Source organism: Squalius cephalus, assembly GCF_949319135.1.
Source record: "Squalius cephalus genome assembly, chromosome: 25".
NCBI classification, from domain to species: Eukaryota; Metazoa; Chordata; class Actinopteri; order Cypriniformes; family Leuciscidae; genus Squalius; species Squalius cephalus.
Window position 1 is genome coordinate 1,892,824 of NC_137146.1, and position 21,808 is coordinate 1,914,631.

General features: G+C 37.8%; 1 protein-coding gene and 1 long non-coding RNA gene across 3 annotated transcripts in view; one reads left to right on the plus strand and one right to left on the minus strand.

Moving 5' to 3' along the window:
- The first annotated feature begins 585 nt into the window (after positions 1-585).
- LOC307153235 lies at positions 586-4,689 on the plus strand. Its single transcript, XR_013820128.1, has 3 exons — positions 586-725; positions 889-952; positions 4,448-4,689. It is a non-coding gene; the product is annotated as an uncharacterized lncRNA (long non-coding RNA).
- Positions 4,690-6,390: 1,701 nt separating this feature from the next.
- Positions 6,391-21,808, minus strand: part of LOC307153210 (myosin-7-like) — a 41,164-nt gene continuing 25,746 nt past the window's right edge. Inside the window, exons 1-39 of one of the 2 annotated variants that reach the window (XM_079862466.1) lie at positions 19,234-19,293; positions 19,110-19,136; positions 18,686-18,895; positions 18,463-18,606; positions 18,227-18,383; positions 18,116-18,143; positions 17,909-18,017; positions 17,475-17,567; positions 16,556-16,619; positions 16,364-16,462; positions 16,177-16,280; positions 15,625-15,763; positions 15,417-15,535; positions 15,110-15,259; positions 14,839-15,009; positions 14,437-14,746; positions 14,272-14,345; positions 13,987-14,192; positions 13,753-13,876; positions 13,532-13,668; positions 13,190-13,445; positions 12,859-13,101; positions 12,601-12,777; positions 12,364-12,509; positions 11,811-11,901; positions 11,328-11,717; positions 11,113-11,239; positions 10,904-11,022; positions 10,618-10,814; positions 10,279-10,462; positions 9,896-10,061; positions 9,691-9,815; positions 9,211-9,519; positions 8,913-9,116; positions 8,520-8,816; positions 8,334-8,438; positions 8,108-8,203; positions 7,874-8,011; positions 6,391-6,496 (exon numbers count right to left, since the gene is read on the minus strand). In XM_079862466.1, coding sequence (XP_079718592.1) covers positions 6,476-6,496; positions 7,874-8,011; positions 8,108-8,203; positions 8,334-8,438; positions 8,520-8,816; positions 8,913-9,116; positions 9,211-9,519; positions 9,691-9,815; positions 9,896-10,061; positions 10,279-10,462; positions 10,618-10,814; positions 10,904-11,022; positions 11,113-11,239; positions 11,328-11,717; positions 11,811-11,901; positions 12,364-12,509; positions 12,601-12,777; positions 12,859-13,101; positions 13,190-13,445; positions 13,532-13,668; positions 13,753-13,876; positions 13,987-14,192; positions 14,272-14,345; positions 14,437-14,746; positions 14,839-15,009; positions 15,110-15,259; positions 15,417-15,535; positions 15,625-15,763; positions 16,177-16,280; positions 16,364-16,462; positions 16,556-16,619; positions 17,475-17,567; positions 17,909-18,017; positions 18,116-18,143; positions 18,227-18,383; positions 18,463-18,606; positions 18,686-18,883 — 5,817 coding nt within the window. In that variant the 5' untranslated portion in view covers positions 18,884-18,895; positions 19,110-19,136; positions 19,234-19,293 and the 3' untranslated portion in view covers positions 6,391-6,475. Of the gene's footprint in view, positions 6,497-7,873; positions 8,012-8,107; positions 8,204-8,333; positions 8,439-8,519; positions 8,817-8,912; positions 9,117-9,210; positions 9,520-9,690; positions 9,816-9,895; positions 10,062-10,278; positions 10,463-10,617; positions 10,815-10,903; positions 11,023-11,112; positions 11,240-11,327; positions 11,718-11,810; positions 11,902-12,363; positions 12,510-12,600; positions 12,778-12,858; positions 13,102-13,189; positions 13,446-13,531; positions 13,669-13,752; positions 13,877-13,986; positions 14,193-14,271; positions 14,352-14,436; positions 14,747-14,838; positions 15,010-15,109; positions 15,260-15,416; positions 15,536-15,624; positions 15,764-16,176; positions 16,281-16,363; positions 16,463-16,555; positions 16,620-17,474; positions 17,568-17,908; positions 18,018-18,115; positions 18,144-18,226; positions 18,384-18,462; positions 18,607-18,685; positions 18,896-19,109; positions 19,137-19,233 lie in introns of those variants that run through there. The other variant, XM_079862464.1, reaches the window with a different exon arrangement.

The window sequence follows — 21,808 nt, forward strand, 5'->3', positions numbered from 1 at the left end:
TATCAACATGGCTATAAAATAATAATTAATATTATTACTAATTACATTTTTTAAATGACTGAATAAAAACTAAGAAGAAATATTACTATTTTAATATTTCACTGTGAAAAAAAAAAAATTATATATATACTGTCTGTGTGTGTATATATATATATATATATATATATATATATATATATATATAGTTGTCTTTTACATTACAACTGTATAATTACAACGCGAACACAAATACAAACACTGGTGCATAATGAGCTGGTTGTGTGTAAGAACAATTAAATCACAGCCTTTGCAATTTGATAATTGCACTAAGCCATATCTCAATTTCGGTTTTATGTCATGCAGCTAAAAGTAAATGTTCTTAACCTGCTTAAACTGTTGCAAGCAACTTTGTGTATAAATCATACAACATCCTGTCATATATTCTTATAATTAATAAATATTTGTATACTTATATTTAGGGATATATACGTTTATTCTGCCTGTTTGTTTTTCTTATTAACATGTCTTGAAGGTTAAAAAAAGTAACTTGACCCATTGTACTTCATGACCATTGAGCAGGCTATTAATGGAGACTAAGGGGGGGGGGGGGTCTGTTTGATTTACTTGGACAAGTGTCCAATGGATGTCACATGATGCTTTTGCTCCTTTGATTGAGTTGCTTGTCATTTCTTCTTTATCCCTTGTTCGAGCCAGCTGGATCATGGAGACAGAGAATCAGAGAACAGGTATTCATATTTGCATGATGTACCTCTTTCTATCTATCTATCTGAATTTGATTGTTTTCTATAAGAAGACATTATGTGCTTCCATTAGGCAAATTAGCATGACCTCTGCTCTACAAATGTTTCTTTTTCCCTCACTCTTTTGTCTCTGGTTTTTCTATCTCAGCCACACACAAACACTGTGCTCCCTGCAGCAGAAGATCCAACTCATATCTGAAGCACAGATGAAGGTAATGCAAAGCAATTCTTTTTCTTTTTGATCTTTAGTTGCTCAGTGTTGTAATTGACAGGATTTTTTTATTTTTTATTTTTTAAATAACATATTTCATAAATATTGAATTAAACTTATGGTCACATGGTCATAATATGTGAGAACCAAGTGCAACTTCCACAACTGTTTGTCTATCAACTATCACACGTCTGCAAAATGTTGTTACTCACCCAAAACATTTAAAGTCCCCCTGTGGTGAAAATAAAGTTTTTAATGTTTAGGTGTTTATCTGATGCTTTTAATTTGCTTTAAGACTAGCCATGTGTAAATTCATGAGTCAACACCATTGCTGAGTATTTTCTCCTTAAAACTGTCAAAAAATGACGGTCTCAAAAACAGATCAACGTGCAGGGTGGGTTTTAGCATATCATTAACTGCGAAGCAGGGGGTCTCAAGAGAAGCCATGCCATCTCCATATATTTTTCTGTTGATATGAAAAATTGTGTACATTTAGCAATATAGCGGGTGAATTACGTATATCATGTATATTACGATGTTATGATGAACTACATGCCTTTCTTTACTGACATTCTAAGTTGTTCAAAGTGTTTCTAAGGATGCTGAGTTTAAGAAGGCAGATGGCAAACAGGAACATGGTTTGTGTTACATTAGCAACACATTATTAGCTGTTTGATAATGTAGTTAATCAAATGGCTAATCATGTTAATTACCATTACGTGTCTGACTTTGTCCGAAAATGCTGGTAATACATGGTAACTACATGGGTTAAAGGGATACTTCACCTCTGGAAAGATGAATGTGTGTTTAAAATAGGTCATTTATGTAGAAGAAATGTGAAGACATTTTTTAATTTGGAGCTTTCTAGACTGAGAAAAGCCAGAAAATGTATTTTTGACTCATGTGGATGAAAGACAACAACTCCCAGAATGCACTTGCTTCACTGCCCTAGGAGGCCACGCCTACTGGTAAGAGAGCGCAGTTTAAAACAAGGTTAGGCTACCAGTGAGTCTCCGTGACGAGTCTGCCTGGGATTTCGGGATCGCCCAAAATGTCCGGGATTCGGCTTTTGCGTTCTACAGTCGCCATTCATCATGTTTACTGTGGCGAGCAGGACGAGGCTGACGGCCGCGGGAGAACGGCGCGAGGCCGGTGGCGTCATTACTGAGACGCGCCGGTCTCGCAACGGAGGTGCCAGGGTTCCCGTGGGGTCTTAAAAAGTCTTAAAATGTCTTAAATTCTGAACTTTAAATTTAAGGCCTTAAAACGTCTTAAAAACAGCCAGATTTTCATCCGCGGTCTTAAATTTCATTTAGTCAGGTCTTAAAAAAGATTTCCAGAAACGCTGGCCGCATTAAGTTATTACAAAGTAGCAAAAAAGTATCGAAGTCGCTCGCCAAGAGGCCGTTCACATATCGCGTCTTTTTCACGCTCAGGTTCATTCAAATATAGGCGCGCGGTAAGCGCACTTATAATTGAAGCGATGCGCTCGTTTTTTTTCCAGGCGTAGCAACATGAAAAAAGACATGAAGGATGCGGGTGCACACAAACACTACGGGTGTTTTTCTCTTCTCCGTAAATAAATCTTGTAACAGAGCTACAGCAAGCGTTTTTCGGCGGTGGAAATCCATTAGCCACTAAAACTTTTTTTGTCATTGTGGAGAGCGCATAGCAACGACAGACGCCACGGGAAAATCGGACCGAATTTTACTAATAATAATAAAAGATAAGCTAAAGTGTATTGTAAATGTCACTAAATCATTTTTTTTATAAAAAGAATGAGTCAAAAAAGATAAATTAAAGTCTGAAATATGTGAGGTTTATCTTTTTATAAAAACCTTTTTTGTCAACTTTATTTGAACTTGTACATGTTAGTATATAACATGTTGCAAGACACTTTTAAAATCTGGCTATCATTTTTAATCGTATTATTTTAATGTTAATGTTTATTTTAATGTTTATATATTGATGCTAATTTTATTTTTTATTTGCTGTTTTTCGACATAAAATTTGGTGAATTGATTTCATTGTGTAGTATTAGTACTTTTTGAACAGGATTCTGATAAGTGATAATTTTTGGCACTATAATAATTAAATGAAATGTTCATGCCATTTCATCTCTAGTTATGATCAACTATGATCAACTAAAATCAACTAATTATGTGTTTTTTAGGCCTATAATATGCAAAGTACAATTTTCTATAAAAAAAATTATATCTGATTCTGTTCTTTTCTCTGACACGTGTTGCTGGGTCTGGAAGGATACTAATGTGATTGCTTTATCTGTAAATTAAGTTAATGCTTTTTTAATTACTGAATTCATTGAAATAAAATGAATTCTTTGATTGAATATTTTTTGGCAATGCGTCGTGTAGGTCTTAAATTTCAATCTTTATGGTCTTAAAATGTCTTAAAAAGGTCTTAAATTTGACTAACTGAAACCTGCAGGAACCCTGGGTGCGGGAGTTTTCTTAGCAATGTTAAAACGCACATCAACCCATCACTTGTTTAGCGTTCATGTAAACACTACATTTAGATTCACCGATCGGAATGAATTCAGTTAGATTGAAACAAGAGGTGTGCATGTAAACAATGAATGGCGACCGCAGAAAGCAAAAGCCGAATCCCGGACATTTTGAACGATCTCGCCCGCCGGACAAGTCAGGGAAAAGGAGGATAGTAACCCCTACTTACTCAGCTTTCTCCTACTACTCAGCTTTCTCCTACTATTCAGCTTTCTCCACAGAACAAGAGCCTGCTAGCTTAGCTTCCAAAGAAAGACGGCTGACTGTGTGTACATTCTGTGAGTGAGATCCCACCCTGTATGGGCGGGCTGAAAACATGCGGAACAGCCCCTACTACTGGCTGTAGTCTTTAGCCTCTGGACAGAAAATCCTCCGATGACGCAAAATGACGATTTTTGCGTCATCGGAGGATTTTTTCCAGACAAAAAATACATAAATCTCTCCTCTCATGGGGATATGAGGGTGGAAAGCATGGTAATTCGAAAATACTACAGGTTTTCTACTAATACAAAGCTTAATGCTAAATCCTGAAGTATCCCTTTAAGGTTAGGTTAAGGCGTAGGTTCAAGGTTAGTACCTAGTTATAACCCAGTTATTGTAATTGCTATAATAAATACATAGTATGTACATGCAGAAAAGGACTGTAATATAAAGTGCTACCCAAAACACTTTTGCTGTTATTGAGGTGGATACGGGTAAAGTTAGGGACAGATTTGGTGGTATGGGTATTTTTAAGGGTGGTTTAAGGGGTAAAGGAAGGGTCAATAGTGTAATTATAAGTGAATATAATAGACACTGATCAAAGTAATTTGTATAATGGAAAGTCTAATTCGACAATGGTTTCTAAGATTTTCATTTTATTAGTGAAATAAGCTCTGTGGTAAACACAATTTGACCATACTTGAGTGCTTTTCTTAGTGATAGCAAGTCATTTCTTTTCTTCACATAGCAAGGTTTTTTTTTTTTTTCAGAAAAACAAAACAAATAGAAGAGTAAAGAATAGAAAAGGTAAGTGCTATTAATTGGTCAGGTGCTGACGATAAAGGTCGACTCAGCTGCTCGAACTGAGATAGGCATTCCACCAGCTGGGAACAGTCCAGGAAAAGGTCTGTGAGAGTGATTTCGTGCCTCTTTGGGATGATGGCACCACAAGGCGTTGTTCACTTACAGAACGCAAGCTTCTGGAGGGTGCATAAGTCTGAATTTGATTTCTATTGGCAGCCAGTGCAAACTGATGAAGAGAGGAGTGACGTGGGCTTTCTTTGGCTCGTTGAAGACCACCCTCGCTGCTGCATTCTGGATCAGTTGCAAAGGCTTGATAGTACATGCCGGAAGGCCTGCTAAGAGAGCATTACAATAGTCCAGGCTGGAGAGAACAAGAGCTTGGACAAGGAGTTGTGTGGCCTGCTCTGATAAGAAGGGTCTGATCTTAAAAGTTGATAATACATTGTTTTTGAATGTACAGTTTGTAAAAGGGCATGTTACAGTCTCGTGTTGCTTATGATAGTTTGCAAGGTGGCTAGAATATGTCTTTTCCTCACAGATGTCACTGAACTCACAAATCGAACAACTGAATACAAAAAAAACTAACTTTTTTGCGAGTGAAATCTTGGCCGACGCTGGTCATGTGTGTGATGTGTGTGATGCTGGCCAATAGTGAGCCTACGTTCTGTTCAGTCAACGTTAGAAAATATCCCTTAATTTAATTTTTTTCAAATATATTTTTGCAGTCTTAATATAATATGTCTTCTTAACTAATCCCAAGCACGAATATTAGTTCAACTTAACTATTTTTGCTCTTCCAACATTTTATTAATTGCCGTTTTTACAGTGCAACACAAACTAATTATGAACAATGGTTTTACAGCATAGGAATATAGGCTAATGTTAATTTCTGCATATACATTTTTTCAAACTTTTAATGAGTTAATGAAAATTTGTGTATTTAAATATAGCATAAACATTTACGTAAATTGATACATTGTTGTGCATGTTACAACAAATTGAACCTTATTGCAAAGTTGTAGCAAAGGTAGTAAAAACATTTCCATTGCCAGTGGAAATGTTAAAATATTTTTAAGCCTTTATATGTAAATTGTGCATTCATGAACTGATGTTCAAAAATAAACCTACACTGAAAAATTAAAGGAATAAAAAGTTGTGACAACTTGCCCCACCCTGCTTTACATGGACTCCTAGAAACAATGCATCATATGAGATTTATTGGTGGTGCTGCTCTCAAGTGGTGGTGACTGACTATTGCAGCTCTCACATTCACAGAATTGTGGAGGTTAATTTAGGTTTAGAATTAATATATTGCCAACATAATTGATGATAAAGAGATTCTGCTGAATAGAGCTGAACTGTATACCTAAATTCTTAGACTATCGATGATTGCTGCTCACAACAATAATTTATATTGCCTGTAATTCGAATGATAATTCACATTCACCATAGAGATGTAATGGTCTATGTTGGCTATTATTATATGGCAATTTAATTTTCTTTCTGCATTTTACTGCTCTGCAAAAACTGAATAAATCTAATTGAATGGCTTTGATGGAGGCATTATAATAGATTCATGTGTACTTTAAATCATAATGCCTTCATTTTATTGTATTCCCCGAGGATAAGCTGTGTTAAAACACACAGTGTAATTGTCAGTGGCTTACAGCTTAAGCTGCATTATGTGGTTTGTATTAGTTTGGTAAAACTGGTAAACTCCCTTTATCTTTGTATGGTTGACCCTACTTCAAATGACAATTTAAGAACATTTCTTGTTTGAATTAGTACTTAGACTAGACAGCCTAGTCTGTGACACATAGAGTACATTCAGGCAACTGATTTACCTTTTGTTTAGGATCATGTTGGGATATTGCAATGTCTACATTGTTAAAAAAAAGAGGATGAGGTATTCATTTTCATGTTTGGTTTATTCTACAGAACTACAGAAGAGATTGTCACAGCAATCAATGTTTAGAGAGATCCATCTAATATTTTCACTCTTCATCAGCCCCCTTCTGTTAGGAAGAAAAAGGAAAAAAATGTTAACGGTAAGCTGATCCAGTTCAAAATGCCCTAAACTCTACACTGCTAATCAATATTGATGGTATAATTTTTTTTTCAATAGCCACACTGGTTAAATATCAAAATGCATTTCATTAAGTGTAGTTGTCTAAACTACTTGCTATTCATATCCTAAAGTGTATGATCCTATCCTGATTGATCCTATGTATCAATCTCTGCTGTCTTCCTTTTCTGTTGATGTTCATGCCGCGAAATCTTCATATTTCCACAACAAGATCAACAGCGCTTTTAACACACGAACACTTTTCAAGACATTCAACTCTCTCCTCTGTCTGTTTCGACACTGTGAATCATCAGATCCTTCTGTCCACCCTCTCATCACTGGGCATCACGGGTAGGTCCTTCAGGGTCGCATTGGGAGGCGAGGTATCCAAAGCACATTAACTGACCACAAGGGTTCCTCAGGGTTCAGTTCTTGGACAAAGACAGCGCGATCATGCAGGTGTGCACTGCACAACATCAAGAAGATCAGGCCTTTCCTAACTGAGCATGCAACACAACTTCTCGCACAGGCCCTGGTCATTTCTAGGTTTGATTGCTGCAATGCTCTTCTGGCAGGACTTCCATCATGTGCAACTAAACCTCTACAAATGATTCAGAATGCTGCAGCTCATCTTGTCTTCAAAGAGCACAAAAGGGCCCATGTCACTCATCTCTTCATCTCTGCACTGGCTACCACTCGCTGCTCACATCAAATTCAAGGCATTGATGCTTGCTTACAGATCTACCACAGGCTCAGCTCCCTCCTACTTTCACTAGCTCCTACGAGTCTACATCCCTACCAAAAGCCTACGATTGGTCAATGAGCGACGGCTCGTGGTACCATCACAGATAGCCTAAAAATCACTCTCCAGAACATTCTCATTCACGGTTCCTTGCTGGTGGAATGATCTCCCCGCCTTCATCCGGAATGCAGAATCCCTGACAACATTCAAAAGACAGCTGAAAACTCATCTCTTCCGTGAGCACTTAACCTCTTTTAAAAAAAAATCTTTCCTTTCCTTTAATCCTCCCTTGTCTGGTTTATGCTACTCTGAGCAATGCCTGAGCTTTGTATTTTGAGAACTTCTTGCGTTGTTTTTCCCTCATGATGACTTGCTTGCTTTATTCCTCATTTGTAAGTCGCTTTGGACAAAGGCATCTGCTAAATAACTAAATGTAAATGTAAAGTCACTAAAAAGTGCCGATCTAGAGTTGACACCTATCAAGTTGACTCAACTGTGACTATTTACTTGTGGTTTTTCTGAGTTTTTTTTTTTGTGTGTGTGTGTGTGTGACCAAAATCACTTGTTTTAAGTGCCTACTCTTACTTTATTGGATCCTGTATCACGAGTCTTGGCTCTCAGCTTGTTGACCTGAGATTCAGCAATATCAGCCCTCTCCTCTGCCTCATCCAGCTCATGCTGTATCTTACGGAACTTGCCCAGATTGGAATTGGATTGTTCTTCCTAAAGATTACACACAACAGCATTTGTGAAAATCAAAAGATGCAATTACTACAAAAGTCGTATAATGTGATGGCACCAGTGGGGGAAAATACTCACCGCAACCTCAGAAGCTCTCTTGTAGGATTTGACCTTCAGCTGGAGTTTGTCCACCAGATCCTGCAGGCGAGCCAGATTCTTTCGGTCTTCCTCAGTCTATGCAAAGCAAAAAAAATTTTTAGTATATGCAATATACATTTAAATACTGTAAGACAGCACTTTATTAAAAAATAACATGATCAAATCAACCAGGGGCAAAATTGTTAGTAGGCAACATTTTTCCTACCTGGTAGGTGAGCTCCTTGATGCGTCTCTCATATTTACGAATCCCCTTGACCGAGTCACTGGACTTTCTCTGTTCTATCTCCACCTCACTTTCCAGCTCTCTCACCTAACAGATGTGTAACAATTTTAGTATAAAAATTTTCAAATCTTAGAACAAATATTTTTACAGAAAACACTGTATACTTACTCTGGCTTCCAGTTTTTGGACCTGCTTCTTGCCTCCCTTCATGGCGATCTGCTCAGCCTCATCCAGACGGTGCTGCAGGTCCTTGATGGTCTGGTCCATGTTCTTCTTCATGCGCTCCAGATGAGCACTGGTGTCCTGCTCTTTCTTCAGCTCCTCTGCCATCATGGCAGCATCAGTGATGGCCTTCTTGGCTTTTTCCTCAGCATTCCTGCACTCCTGCACTGCCTCCTCAACCTCAGTCTGAAGCTGAGTATTATCTCCCTCCAGCTTCTTCTTCTGATTCAGCAGGCTGGTGTTCTGAACATAGACAATGTTGACATTTATATAGTCTTTTGATTATATTGTTTACTAAGAGGCTTTATTTTGCATAGTATTAGTACAGATGTGTCATACCTGAGAATGCAGGAGCTGAACTCTCTCACTGACATCCAGCAGTTCCTGCTCAGCCAGTTTCCTTCCTCTCTCAGTTTGTTCCACCATGGATCTCAGCTCATCCAGTTCAGCCTGCAGCAGATTGTTGCGTCTCTCCACAATGGCGATGTTCTCTTTGAGATCATCATTACAACGAAGAGCATCATCTAGTTGCAGTTGGGCATCCTGTAAAGTACAAATTTTACAAATAAAAAGACTGAAGAACTATGTTGCATTTCACCTAAGCATCATGGAATCTTGATTTGAAGATTCGTCATACTTTGAGATGTCCATGAAGACCCTTGAGTTGCTTCTGGGCTTCTGATGCCTGTCTGTTAGCCTGACTGAGCTGAATCTCCATCTCATTGAGGTCTCCCTCCATCTTCTTCTTCAGTCTGAGAGCTTCATTCCTGCTGCGAGACTCTGATTCCAGTGAGCTTTGCAGGGTATCCACCATTCTCTGCTGGTTCCTCTTGGTCTGCTCCATCTCTTCATCTTTCTCTGTAAGCTTACGCTCAATATCAGCTTTGACCTGATTGAACTCCAGCTGAGCTCTAAGTATCTTGCCTTCCTCATGTTCAAGGGAACCCTATAAAGAGTAAAATGGGTGTTTGTTATAACTGAGATTTAAAGTTGTGGGGTGGGAAGTGACCTCCCTTAAAATAATCTGGATTGATCAATTGCTTTAAACAATAGCTTGATTTAAATCAAAGAGTTGTCAAATGAATAAGAACTTTGGGGGAAATGGTTGTTCTTTTACCTCAGCCTCTTCAAGAGCAGTTTGTATCTCTTGTTTCTCCTGCTCCAGTTGTTTTCGTAGTTTCTCCAGCTCATGAATATTCTTCCCACTCTCACCAAGTTGCTCAGTGAGGTCAGAAATTTCCTCTGTGCAATAGAAATAACATGTGAGCTCACAAATACAAGCAATTAAAGTAATGGTTTGGAGTTGTGAAAACCACTCTTACCTTGGAGATTCTTGTTCTCCCTCTTCATGCTCTCCAGGTGGTCCAATGACTCCTCATATGAGTTTTTCAATTTAAAGAGTTCAGTGCTCAGAGATCTAGCTTCTTTTTGGGCACTTTCCAGTTCAGTTTGGGACTCCTCATACTTCTGCTTCCACTCAGCCAGGACCTGGTTAAATTTAATAAGACCAAATGGCCATTGAGAGCGGTGCAGTTTTTGTAGTAAAGAATAGACCCTAAAGTACTAGACCCTATCCATAATTAGAAACTTACATTTACTATCATTTTAACATTGAACATTTTCAATGCTACTTGATATTTTATATAGTAAAAATTTACATGGCCGATTTTTCCAGCTAATGACAAAATGTACTTTCTTTTCTTACTTTATCAAAGTTTCTTTGCTTCTTGTCCAGAGCAGCAGCAGCAGCATTGGATCTCTCCACATCCACCATGAGATCTTCAATCTCATTCTGCAACCTGTGCTTGGTCTTCTCCAGAGAGGAGCATTTAGCATTAACAGCTTCCACAGCTTCTTCTGCATCTTGCAGACGCTGAGTCAGTTTCTTCCTATAATAATCAAAATACAAAATATATTGAACATTTGAAGCATTATTCATTAAACGGTATTTAAATGTATTAAAAAGGCCACAAACTATAGCAGAAAATTTAGAGAAGTGTCTAATCACTAAAGACGAAACTTGTAAATATTGTTTGTTTCTTACTTTGCTTCCTCCAGCTCCTCAGTCCTCTGGATGGCATCAGTTTCATACTTGGTTCTCCACTGAGCCACTTCAGAGTTTGCCTTGGACATACTACGCTGTAGCTCAGCCTTGGCTTCTTGCTCCTCCTCATATTGCTCCCTCAGCAGATCAGCATCATGACGAGCAGACTGAACTGCATGGGCCAGGGCATTCTTAGCCTAAAGACAAACAAATATTTGGGGCCAGTTGTTTATTACAATAGTGTATTTTAGCAAAAAATTTAGATATAGAAGGAGATTTTGAAAACCTTGATTTCTTCTTCGAGCTGTCTCTTGAGGTCTTCAATTTGCTGAATGTTGGATTGTTTGCCTCTGGTTAACTGAGTCACCAGGGAGTCTTTCTCCTCAAACTGTCTGGCAAGTTCACCTAAAATACAATATAAAAATATATTGACTTTTTTCCAATTATCATTATGGTACAGTTGGTGTAACATAAGACAATATTTTGTGTTCTTACCATTTTCAGTTTGCAGCTTGGCTTTTTGCATGGTGAAATCATTGATAGTGCGCTGACCTTCCTCAGCCTTGGTTCTGTACTCACTCATCTGGTCTTCCAGAGTTCTGCACATTTTCTCCAGGTTTGTCTTGAAGATAAATTATATCGTAGTTGATTGCTTTCTTTGACTGACAACACATACATTATAGACTCTCACCATAATTTCTCTCGCTCACCTTTGCCTTTGCAAGCTGCTCCATGTTGGAGACCACATCGTCCAGTTCCAGTCTGAGTTCACTCTTCTCTTTCTCCAGCTTCTGCTTCACTCTCTGGAGGTTGTCGATTTGCTCTCCCAGATCAGCCACACTGTCTGCATGTTTCTTCCTCAGTGTAGCCGCAGTGGCCTCATGTTGCAGAGTGGACTCTTCAAGGTCTCTGCGTAGTTTCTGGAACTCAGCTTCACGTTTTTTGTTCATCTCAATCTGGGCAGCAGTGGCTCCACCAGCCTCCTCCAACCTCTCACTGATGTCCTCCAGTTCTCTGGACAGATCAGCTCTCTGTTTCTCAACTTTAGCACGAGCTGCTCTCTCAGCCTCCAGCTCTTCCTCAAGCTCTTCAATTCGGGCCTGGTAATGTCCATAAATTCAAAATTAAGAAACATTTAATTAAGATTAAAATTCCTAACTAATCTATTTTATTAAGACATATATAAAGTTTACCTGCAACTCTTTCAGTTTTTTCTGGAGTTGGGACTCCAAAGCTTGTGCATCTTCAATCTTGCTATTGAGCTGGCTTATTTCAAAGTCTTTTCTGCCAAGTAAACAGGATGATACATGAATGGTTACATGCATAATCAAATTAAAATATCAGGTAACACTTTACAACAGGATTCCATTAGTTAACGTTAGATAATGAATGAACAACATTAACTAACAATGAACAATACATGTATTACAGTATTTATTAAACGTTGTTAACAATAATTGATTAAAAATGAACTTGTCATTGTTAATTTGTTATTAGCTCAGGCATATTTAATCAAACTAAAAGTATTAACAATATTACATTTGATTTTAATAGTGTTACTACATGTTTAAATTTACATTAACTAAAATTAATAAATGCTTTTTATAAATAAATAAATAAAAAAGTGTTTTTCAGTATTAGTTCGTTAAATTTTGTAGTTAACTAAAGTCAAATGGATCCTTATTGTAAAGTGTTAACAAATATCTTTTAATATTAATATTATTTTTTAAATATAAGATATATTACTTCTTTAGCCGCTCATCCATCTGCTGCTTATCATTTTCCAAATCCATCACATTCTCTTGAGTTAACTTCAAGTCACCCTCAAGCTTTCTTTTAGCTCTCTCAAGATCCATGCGAATTTTCTTTTCTTGTTCCAGAGAACCTTCAAGCTAAATTTCATCCAAAGAATATAAAAATAATTGCGTGATTACTTTAAATGTTTCTCATTTTAATTATAGTGTTGTGTTTCCTGACTCTTACATCATCCACTTGTTGCTCCAACTTGGCTTTGGCTTTGGTGAGTGTGTTGACTTTGTCTTCCTCACTCTGGAGGTCATCCAGCGTTTGCTGATGGGCCTCCTGAAGAGCTTTCTTCTCCTTGGTCAGCTTAGCGATGATCTCATCCAAAGCTGCCATCTCTTCTATCATGTTTTTAACCTGTAGAAAGGTGTCATTGTATTAAGGGACTCTTAACTCACCAGTCTAACATCAGTAACAGGTTTAGTGTTGAAAACTGACCTTGTTCTCAGTGGCATGTTTCTCTTTCTCTACTTTGGCCAGAGTGAGCTCAAGATCATCAATGTCCTTCTTGAGCTCAGAGCATTCATCCTCCAGCTTTCGTTTCTTTGCAGTCAGCTCAGCATTCATTTCATCTTCATCCTCCAGTCTCTCAGTCATTTCTTTGACTTTGGCCTCAAGTTGGATCTTGCTCTTGATCAGACCCTCACATCTCTCCTCAGCATCTGCAAGATTATCTTGCTCCTATCAACAAAAAAATGTAAAACTTGTTTTGTTTTCTGACTTGTTTGAAATGTGAAAAGTGCAGAGTTGTAGTCCCATGTGAACTTACAGACTGTGCTAAAAGCTGCAGGTCATTCTTTTCTTGGAGAAGAGAAACCATCTTTTCCTCAAGCTCCTTTCTGCGGGCTTCAGATTTGGCATAAGCCTCCTTCAACTTGGTGAATTCCTCCTTCATGTTGGCCATTTCTTTCTCGGACTCTGCACTTTTCAGCAGAGGCTTGATCTTGAAGTAGAGCTTCATCCAGGGCCAATTCTTGACACCCATGAAAGCACGTACATTCCACTGGATCACCAACAGAGCATCTCTGTAGATATTAAATAAGAATGTTCAGTCTTGCATTTTAAATGTAACTTGGAGAATATGTTAAAGATTGAAGAGCTAAAATCTAACCTTCTTTCCACAATTTTCTGGAACTCTTGTCTTGATAGAAAACCACGAGACATGGACTGAATTCCAGTTATAATAAGTGCAAGACGGTCATCTCGCATCTCTTCAAGAAGTCCCAGAAGACCAGCCTTAAAAAACACCTGAATAGTAAAGAAATTTGTGTCAAATAGGATAGGACAATGGAAATGTGGCTTTGGAAAAAGTTAATGTTAATAAAATCATACCTTAGTATGTCCTAATTTGTACTGGTTGTGATCGATGTCCAGAGAGCCCAGAAGTTTTTCTGAACCCTTCTTGTTATCAATGAACTGTCCCTCGGGGATAGCAGCAGGATTTAGGATGCGGTATCTACCAAAAAACACACACATTAACAGAAATTGAAGAATTAAGAACTGAAATTTGGAGTCATACATTAAATAATTTTGTAAGCCATGAAAGCCATTTGGTTTCATACTAACCGTTGTTTGAAATCTCCATATAGGACCCTGTTGGGGAATCCCTTTCTGCAGATCCTGATGCCCTCCAGCACACCGTTACAGCGCAGCTGGTGCATGACCAGAGGATTCTCCATCGCCCCAGGAGTCTTGCTCTCATTGGGGATGATGCAGCGCACAAAGTGAGGGTGAGTTGACCTCAAGTTGGTCATCAGCTTGTTCAAGTTCTCCTGTTGGTAGATCACAGAGGATTCAGATTAATATGCAATACAACCTTGTGAGACAATATAGTGTTATAATTTTCCTTACCCTATGAAGGGCTGACACCGTCTGGAAGGAAGAACCCTTCTTTTTGCTACCTTTGGCAGCCTTTCCTCCAGAATCTGTAGCTGTGAAATAAATTATTTTTGTTACTGTTAAACAGTAAAAATAGTGCTTATTATATTTTCATGTCACACGTCAGTGTGTGCTTACCTGAGTCATCAGTTGCGAAATTAGCAAACAGAACAGACAACAACTTAAGAGTTGACTTCTGGAAATACCCTACAACCGTCTCATTGAGAGGGTCCTTGTTCTTCACCAGCCAGTTTGAAATGTTGTAGTCCACAGTGCCAGCATAGTGAACAAGGGCAAAATGGGCCTCTGGTTTACCCTTCACAATCCTAGGCTTCTGGAAGTTTGGATTTTTCCCCAAATGGTTGTCATAAAGCTTAGCTTTAAATGTTGCATCACTGGCTTTGGGGAACATGCACTCCTCTTCAAGGATGGACATGATACCCATGGGCTACAATGACAGTGACACAGTTAACAAGAGTTAAGACTGAAAAATATGATTTTTACCCTCACAGTATAATTATCAACATAGTATTCACCCACCTTCTCAATAAGCTCAATACAAGCCTGCAAGTCCATGCCGAAGTCAATAAACACCCACTCAATGCCCTCCTTCTTGTATTCCTCTTGCTCCAGCACAAACATGTGGTGGTTGAAGAACTGTTGCAACTTCTCATTAGTGAAGTTGATGCACAGCTGCTCAAAGGTGTTGGACTGCAGGTGGAATATATTGTATAATGATAATGGTCAAAAAGGTTGCACTTCTTGTTGAATTTTTTATATGAATAAAAATAACCAGATGATTTCAGCTTACTTCAAAGATCTCAAATCCAGCAATGTCCAGCACACCAATGAAGTACTGACGAGGCTGTTTGGTTTCCAGGGATTGGTTGATTCTCACAACCATCCAGAGGAACATCTTCTCGTACACTGACTTTCCCAGAGCACCAATAGAGTAGTACACCTAATAAAGAAAAGATTGCATTTTGCTGAATTTGACACATTGCAAACTAGAAAGCGATTTTTCAGATACTTGAAAGATTTTGTTTGTATGTCTTGGAAAGTGAACCTATGATGCTGAAAACTCTAATGCCCATTAGATTATTATTTTCATTCTTTACCTGCTGGACATTCTGTCCCTTGGTGACCCACTCATTTCCTACTTTGACTCTTGGGTGGAGCAAACCTTTGATCAAGTCAGCTGAATTTAGGCCCATCAGATATGAGATTTTGTCAGCTTCTACATGTCAAAAAAGAATACAGAGCTATGAGTCTATATACAGCATGACTTTTTTCCTTTATGAAACTGAAATTCCAAGTTATTCTGACCCTCAGTCCCATCAGCCTCAGCCTGTTCCTCTCTTTGCTTCTGTTTGAACTTCATGTTGCCAAAGTGCATGACGGAACCAGTCAGCTTGTAGATGCTGTTCTGCTCTTCTTGGGTGAAGCCCAACACATCGAACGCTTCCTACAGCAAATGTACAGAGCATGTAAAATTTTATGGCAAATGTTTCATATTCTTCTTTTTGGCAAGTACATTAGACGTCTTTCTTTTTAAAGAATAGACTGGCCAAGAGAATCAGTTATTCTCTTTCAAGTCATTCTATACCTGTATGACTTAATTTCTTCTGTGGAAGACAAAATGAAAAACAAAGGTTCTTTTCCTCACACAATCACATGGCTTCAGAATAACAAGTTGTGTGGATCTTTGATGGTGCTTTTTCATACTTATTGACAGCCCCTGATCATTATATGCTTTTATTGAATGGAAACCAGTCAAGACATTATCAATTGGTGTTCCACAGCAGAAACGCAGTCATACGGGTTGTCAGAAGTGTTGTTCTTGTATTGTAAGCGGCCTATGTTTTAACAAACACCCACATCAGTGGCTAACAGCTCGTCACCGTCATCAATAGATGCCACTGTTGTTTCTCCTTGGGAGATGAAAGCGTAGTCATAGGGGTTGTTGGTGATGAGCAGCATTTCTAAGGAGAAATGGGAACATAGATCAGAAAAGACTCTTCTAATTAGCTATGGCAATGTTAATAGATATGATGGGTAATTTTACCCAACAGTTCTGGTCTTCTCTGGGACAGAATCTGATAGAAGATGTGGTAGTCTCTCTCAGCCTTGAGCTGAAAAGTGACACGAGACTTCTCCAGCAGATCTAAATTAATTGATAAATGAATAGATGAATATCAAAACAGTTGCACATTTAATCAATGTGTGATTTGTTGGAATGATGTTGGGCAGTACTTACAAGTCTCAATGTCAGCAGAAGCTAACTTTCCACTGTGGCCAAAATGGATTCGGATAAATTTACCCTGTAAATAAAGCAATACATAATATGATACATACAGTTGTAGTCAACCAGAATGCCTATCACCGCCTTGTAGCGTTGACCACAGAGCTATCGTCTGAACGCTGTCTAATGAGCTTGAGCTTAAAGTCTTATGCTTTATGCAAAACCTCATTGATGTGACATTTTTCTATTGCAATGTTTTTGTTGAAATGTTTTCATTATTTATTAAAGAAAATTACGCTAATCATAACAACCTACTGTAAGCCTATTTAATTCTTAATTAATCCTAAAACACAAATGCTGCCGACTAACATCAGTTAGCAAGTCGTGACAATGTTTTAATTTTACGATCATTTAGTTTAATTTATTTCACTGTTTTGTTTCAGTTCATAAATCTAGGCCTACTAACAAATTAAAATAACACCAAGTATAAGACACATAACCTTTACATGCCTTGACTTTCTAGATATAGAAAAACTGGGCACACAATGTTAACGTTTAGCCTACTTTGCTTAAATTGGATGCAATAATAGATGCCTGCATTTGTTTCAGTTCTAAATTTGTAGTGTAATTTCAGTATTGGGATTATGAATTCGTTTAACTACAATGTTTCACTTGAATTTATCTGCTGGCCAGTTCTCAAAGATCTGCGTCAGATTACGCAATAGAGAGAATAAACTGACACACTTCAAAGTCTGTGATTGTAGCACCTCTTAGTGGTAAAAGGCAGCAACTACACATCCCCAAATTTACTGCCACGGTAACGGGGGCAGCAACAGTATTATTCTGGTTGAGTACCAACTGTAACATGCTCATTTAATATATCATGGAAACCATAATCAAAAAGAATAATCACACCAATGTAAACCCCACTTACAAATCTGGAGGAGTTGTCATTTCTGATGGTCTTGGCGTTACCAAAAGCCTCAAGAGCAGGATTACACTGGATGATTTGATCCTCCAGAGTACCCTGAGAATCATATTTTATCAATAGGTGTGTAAAACGTTTGATGTACCTTCTTTTCAGTTAACAGCCATGCATATTTGCATATTCCGACGCTATGTAGTCTTGTAATGATAATAATCCATAGAGAACAGTAGAAAATTAATTGGGAAAACAAAAAGGTTTTTTGTTTACGTGTTAATGCATTGCAATATGGTAAGTAAGGGAGTATCAAATTATGACAATTTGTGACTTCAATGTTTAAGAAACGAAGACATTCATTATATGGTCGGTTATATAGAAGGTTATATAGAAGGTATATTCATTCATCCATCCATAATAAGCCATTTTTGGGGAATTATAAGCACCTTTTTCTCCATTGATGGATCCTTCTTGCCAGGCGATGCTGCTGCAATGCTCGCAAAGTACTGGATTACTTTTTTAGTGTTCACAGTCTTTCCAGCACCGGATTCTCCACTTAGGATAAAACAGAATTAAATGGCTGATAAAATGCAGCATAGAAAATATTGGTAAAAGGAGGAGTATTTTGGTACGTCATAATATCTATTACATACGTGATCAGGACAGACTGGTTTTCTCTGTCTGTGAGAAAATAAAACATAAGAAACTTAACTTTTGAAATTGCATTACAACTCAACAAAAAAAATGACAAGTCAGATCATCACCTGACAGCATGTACTGGTAGGCATTGTCTGAGATGGAGAAGATGTGTGGAGGGGCCTCATTTCGTTTCTTTCCTCTATAGGCATTGACGACTTCCTGGTTGTACACTGGCAAAAACTTGTAGGGGTTCACAGTGACACAGAAGAGCCCAGAGTATGTCTGTAAAATATTCACAGAAGGTTTAGATCTGCTCATGCAAGATAAAGAGAATGTTTGAGTGTTTTAAGACTCGACTCACGTAGATCATCCAGGCTGCGTAACGCTCTTTGAGGTTAAACAGCACAGCGGGCTCGTGCAGGAAGGTGAACATCACCATGTCCTCAATTTTATCAAACTTTGGCGGGTTCTGGGGGTGAACATCAATCTCCTTCACAGTTACTGTCTGTGGATAGCAAAAATGTTTTGACAGTCACTCTCTACTTCTGTCTACAATCTACAACAATGCAGAGATTAGATCTTACCTTCCCGAATTCTGTGTCAGCAGTGACTTTGTCACCGTCTCTACTGGTGATGGTGGCTTTGACGAACTCAACCACAGGGTCGGTCACAAAGCATTCTTTCTTCATGTCAAAGGGGCGAGTTTGGGCCTCCAGACGCTCCTTGTCTGACTTTCGTAAGAACGGGGCAGCTGCCCCGAACTCTGACATCACATCCACCATCTTTCAATCAGACTGAAAAATAGATGACAAAATTCTCAGATCTTGTAAAACTTCTATTGTAAAAATAAAATGTAATTATTTATAAATATACAATATTTCTAATTATTTATTAGTCTTTCAGCAGAAATTATTGCATTCAAAAAGAAAATATTGCATAAACACACATATACTAATATACAACATACTATATACACATTCTGTTGACCTTTGTAAAAGCATGTCTTACCAGATGAAATACAAACCCAAGGAAGTCCTTTCAATAAAACAAGAAACGTCATTAATGAGAATTCATCTTATTCTATTGTTCAGTCCTCATGAACAGTTTTTATCTAGATTATGTGCGCTCTTACCTTTAGATGGCACAATGATGTGAGCTTGCAATATTGTGCTGTAACTTATCTCTTTATATAGAGGCACAATGAGTGTGACGTTGACCATCTATATATGGTCTGGCTCACTTGTGTGTGTAGCTCTTTTTGGGTGCCTGAAAAAATCTTTGTGTGAGTCACAGTAGTTTGGCATGTGGAAATGGTAAAGCAACACGATCAGAAAAGATCTAAATCACAGTGGTGCTATTTTTGTCCCATATGTATATCTCCTTTTTAAAGATATCAGATCTTTACTAAAGTGTTTTTATACTGAAATGTACACTTCCACTTTCATATTTTATAGTTAGTTTTATAGGCCAAATTCACAACAGGTCTGTTTTTATATATATATATGTGTGTGTGTGTGTGTGTGTGTGTGTGTAAAGCATTATAGATGTAGAGACTCTTGTATATATAATGTTTATGAACCATAGATGAACACACAATCCTTTTTTAATAACATTGCTTAATTGACAGTTAGATTCCAGCAATAATGCACTATGATGCTTTTCTTAAACTATGCCATTTTCTGTCCTCAAAGAGAGACAGGCATGCACTGGGAATTTCACAGGTTTATCTTTGTGCTCAAGGATCAAGACAAGGTAACAATGCTTCACGAACAAAACGGCTGTCACAGAACAGAAAAAAATTGTCAGTAGACAGCTGTAATGGCAACAATGAATATCTGTACTTGCGACCTTTTGTTCTTGCCTAATGCAGAGACAGCTGCAACCCTTGCTTGTTATTGTTTGTTCCTATGACCTTTCTTGATTTCCCAAAGCTATATCCATCATGTGTTTTACAAGTTCATTAGCAGTCATTCAAATGGAGAACAGCATGTTCAAACCAATTCTTTCTTCAAAAAGATATAGAATTTGTGGGCCACGCCCTAAACATACAGGTTTATGTTTAGTATCTAAACATACAAATTAGATTTTGTATCTTACAGAATCCTATTCTATATAAGATACAAAATCTAATTTGTATGTTTACAGAAGTTAACATATTCCGAATACATTACAGCAGTATTACTTTTTCTGTGCATCAGTTAACACGAAGATGCTTATAATTATTCCTTCTTAACAGATAGAACAAGGCAAGCAGGTCAAACTAATCGTCTTAGCCCCAGATCTGTTTCTAAACAGCTGTACAGCGTTTATTTGTTGTTGAGCCGTGTGAGCCATCACTCAAGACCTTATGTGAGGTTTCTAACCTGCCATGACCTCTCGTCCCTCAGTTATTCTGCACCCTCTCAACAAGCACCTTACTTAGTCTTAGCACTTGGGCAATCTATTCTAGGCCCCTCATCCTTTACAGAGCCTCATTCTGACCTGTCTATTTACCCTTGTTTATTAAAACTCCCAAACCTAGAATGGAAGAAATGGGGTCAACCTTATGTCTAATAAAGTTTGTAATTGGAGCTTCCTTTTGTCACTGGGTGCACTAGAATGGTCTTGCATCTGTTGGGTTAAATAGGAATCCATTGTGTCTCTACTTCCTGTCTCCTTCTTCAGACCATGCAGCTAGTTTTGCTTCTAAAAATTGGATTTAAAAGCTGGAGTAGGTGTAATTCTTAAGCATTAAACAATGGCACAATGATTAAATGCAACAGTGGCAAGGAAATAAGATAAACAGTGGGGTTAAAAACAAGCTTATTATAGTTAACTATAACTAAAACCATAAACATTTTCATTACTTGAAATGAACAATAACTGAAATAAAAGTAATAAAAAAAAAAGCTTTTCAGCTAGTTGTCAGCCAAGGCAACATGTCTTATTTTAATTTAGTTTAAATTGATGTATTAAAATAAAAATGAATATTTAAAAAAAAAAAGACTAAAACTTTATTTAACAGGTTTTCCTCGCTTCTTGAAAGTACTTGGATTCAAGGACTGGAAAGTATGTGAAAACAAACATAGGTCCTTGAGAGTGCTTGATTTAACCCTCTGAGGTCGACAAACGCGCGGGCGCGTTTTGCTGGATTTTCTCCACATTGTAGCACTATAAACTTAAATTACTCAGTCATTTATAGTCATACAGAAAAAAGAAATATAAAAAAAGAATCTGTGATATTTCTCCTTTTGTATGTGTCCACTTACAATCAAACCAAAACATTGTGCTTTTGTAAAATAAAGAAAATAAACAGGGTGTGCGTTCTGCCTCTCCGTCGCGGTGAACTTTTTTTTCTTGAGCACGTCTATAAACTGAAACAAAACTCAGCGAATACTTGTCACACATTTATGAGCCATATACCTTTATAAACATTTAAGTGTGTACTTTTAAATGATCGGATTCAAAACGAAAACAAATATTCTCTGTTTAAGTAATTTGTATAAAACCAACAAGATGTCCAGCTTCTCAAACGCTTCCTAATTATTTTTAATTCGGCCACGCCCACTCGCGCAAAAGAGATTCACATGCAAATCTCCACATGGAACGCGGACTCGCTCATTACCTCAACAACAAAACACTTCACTTTTCGTCGAGTTTGAAAGACGTGCGAGCTTACATTGGATTTAGGCTACCTCAGAAGAAGAAGAAGAACGCGATATGAAGAC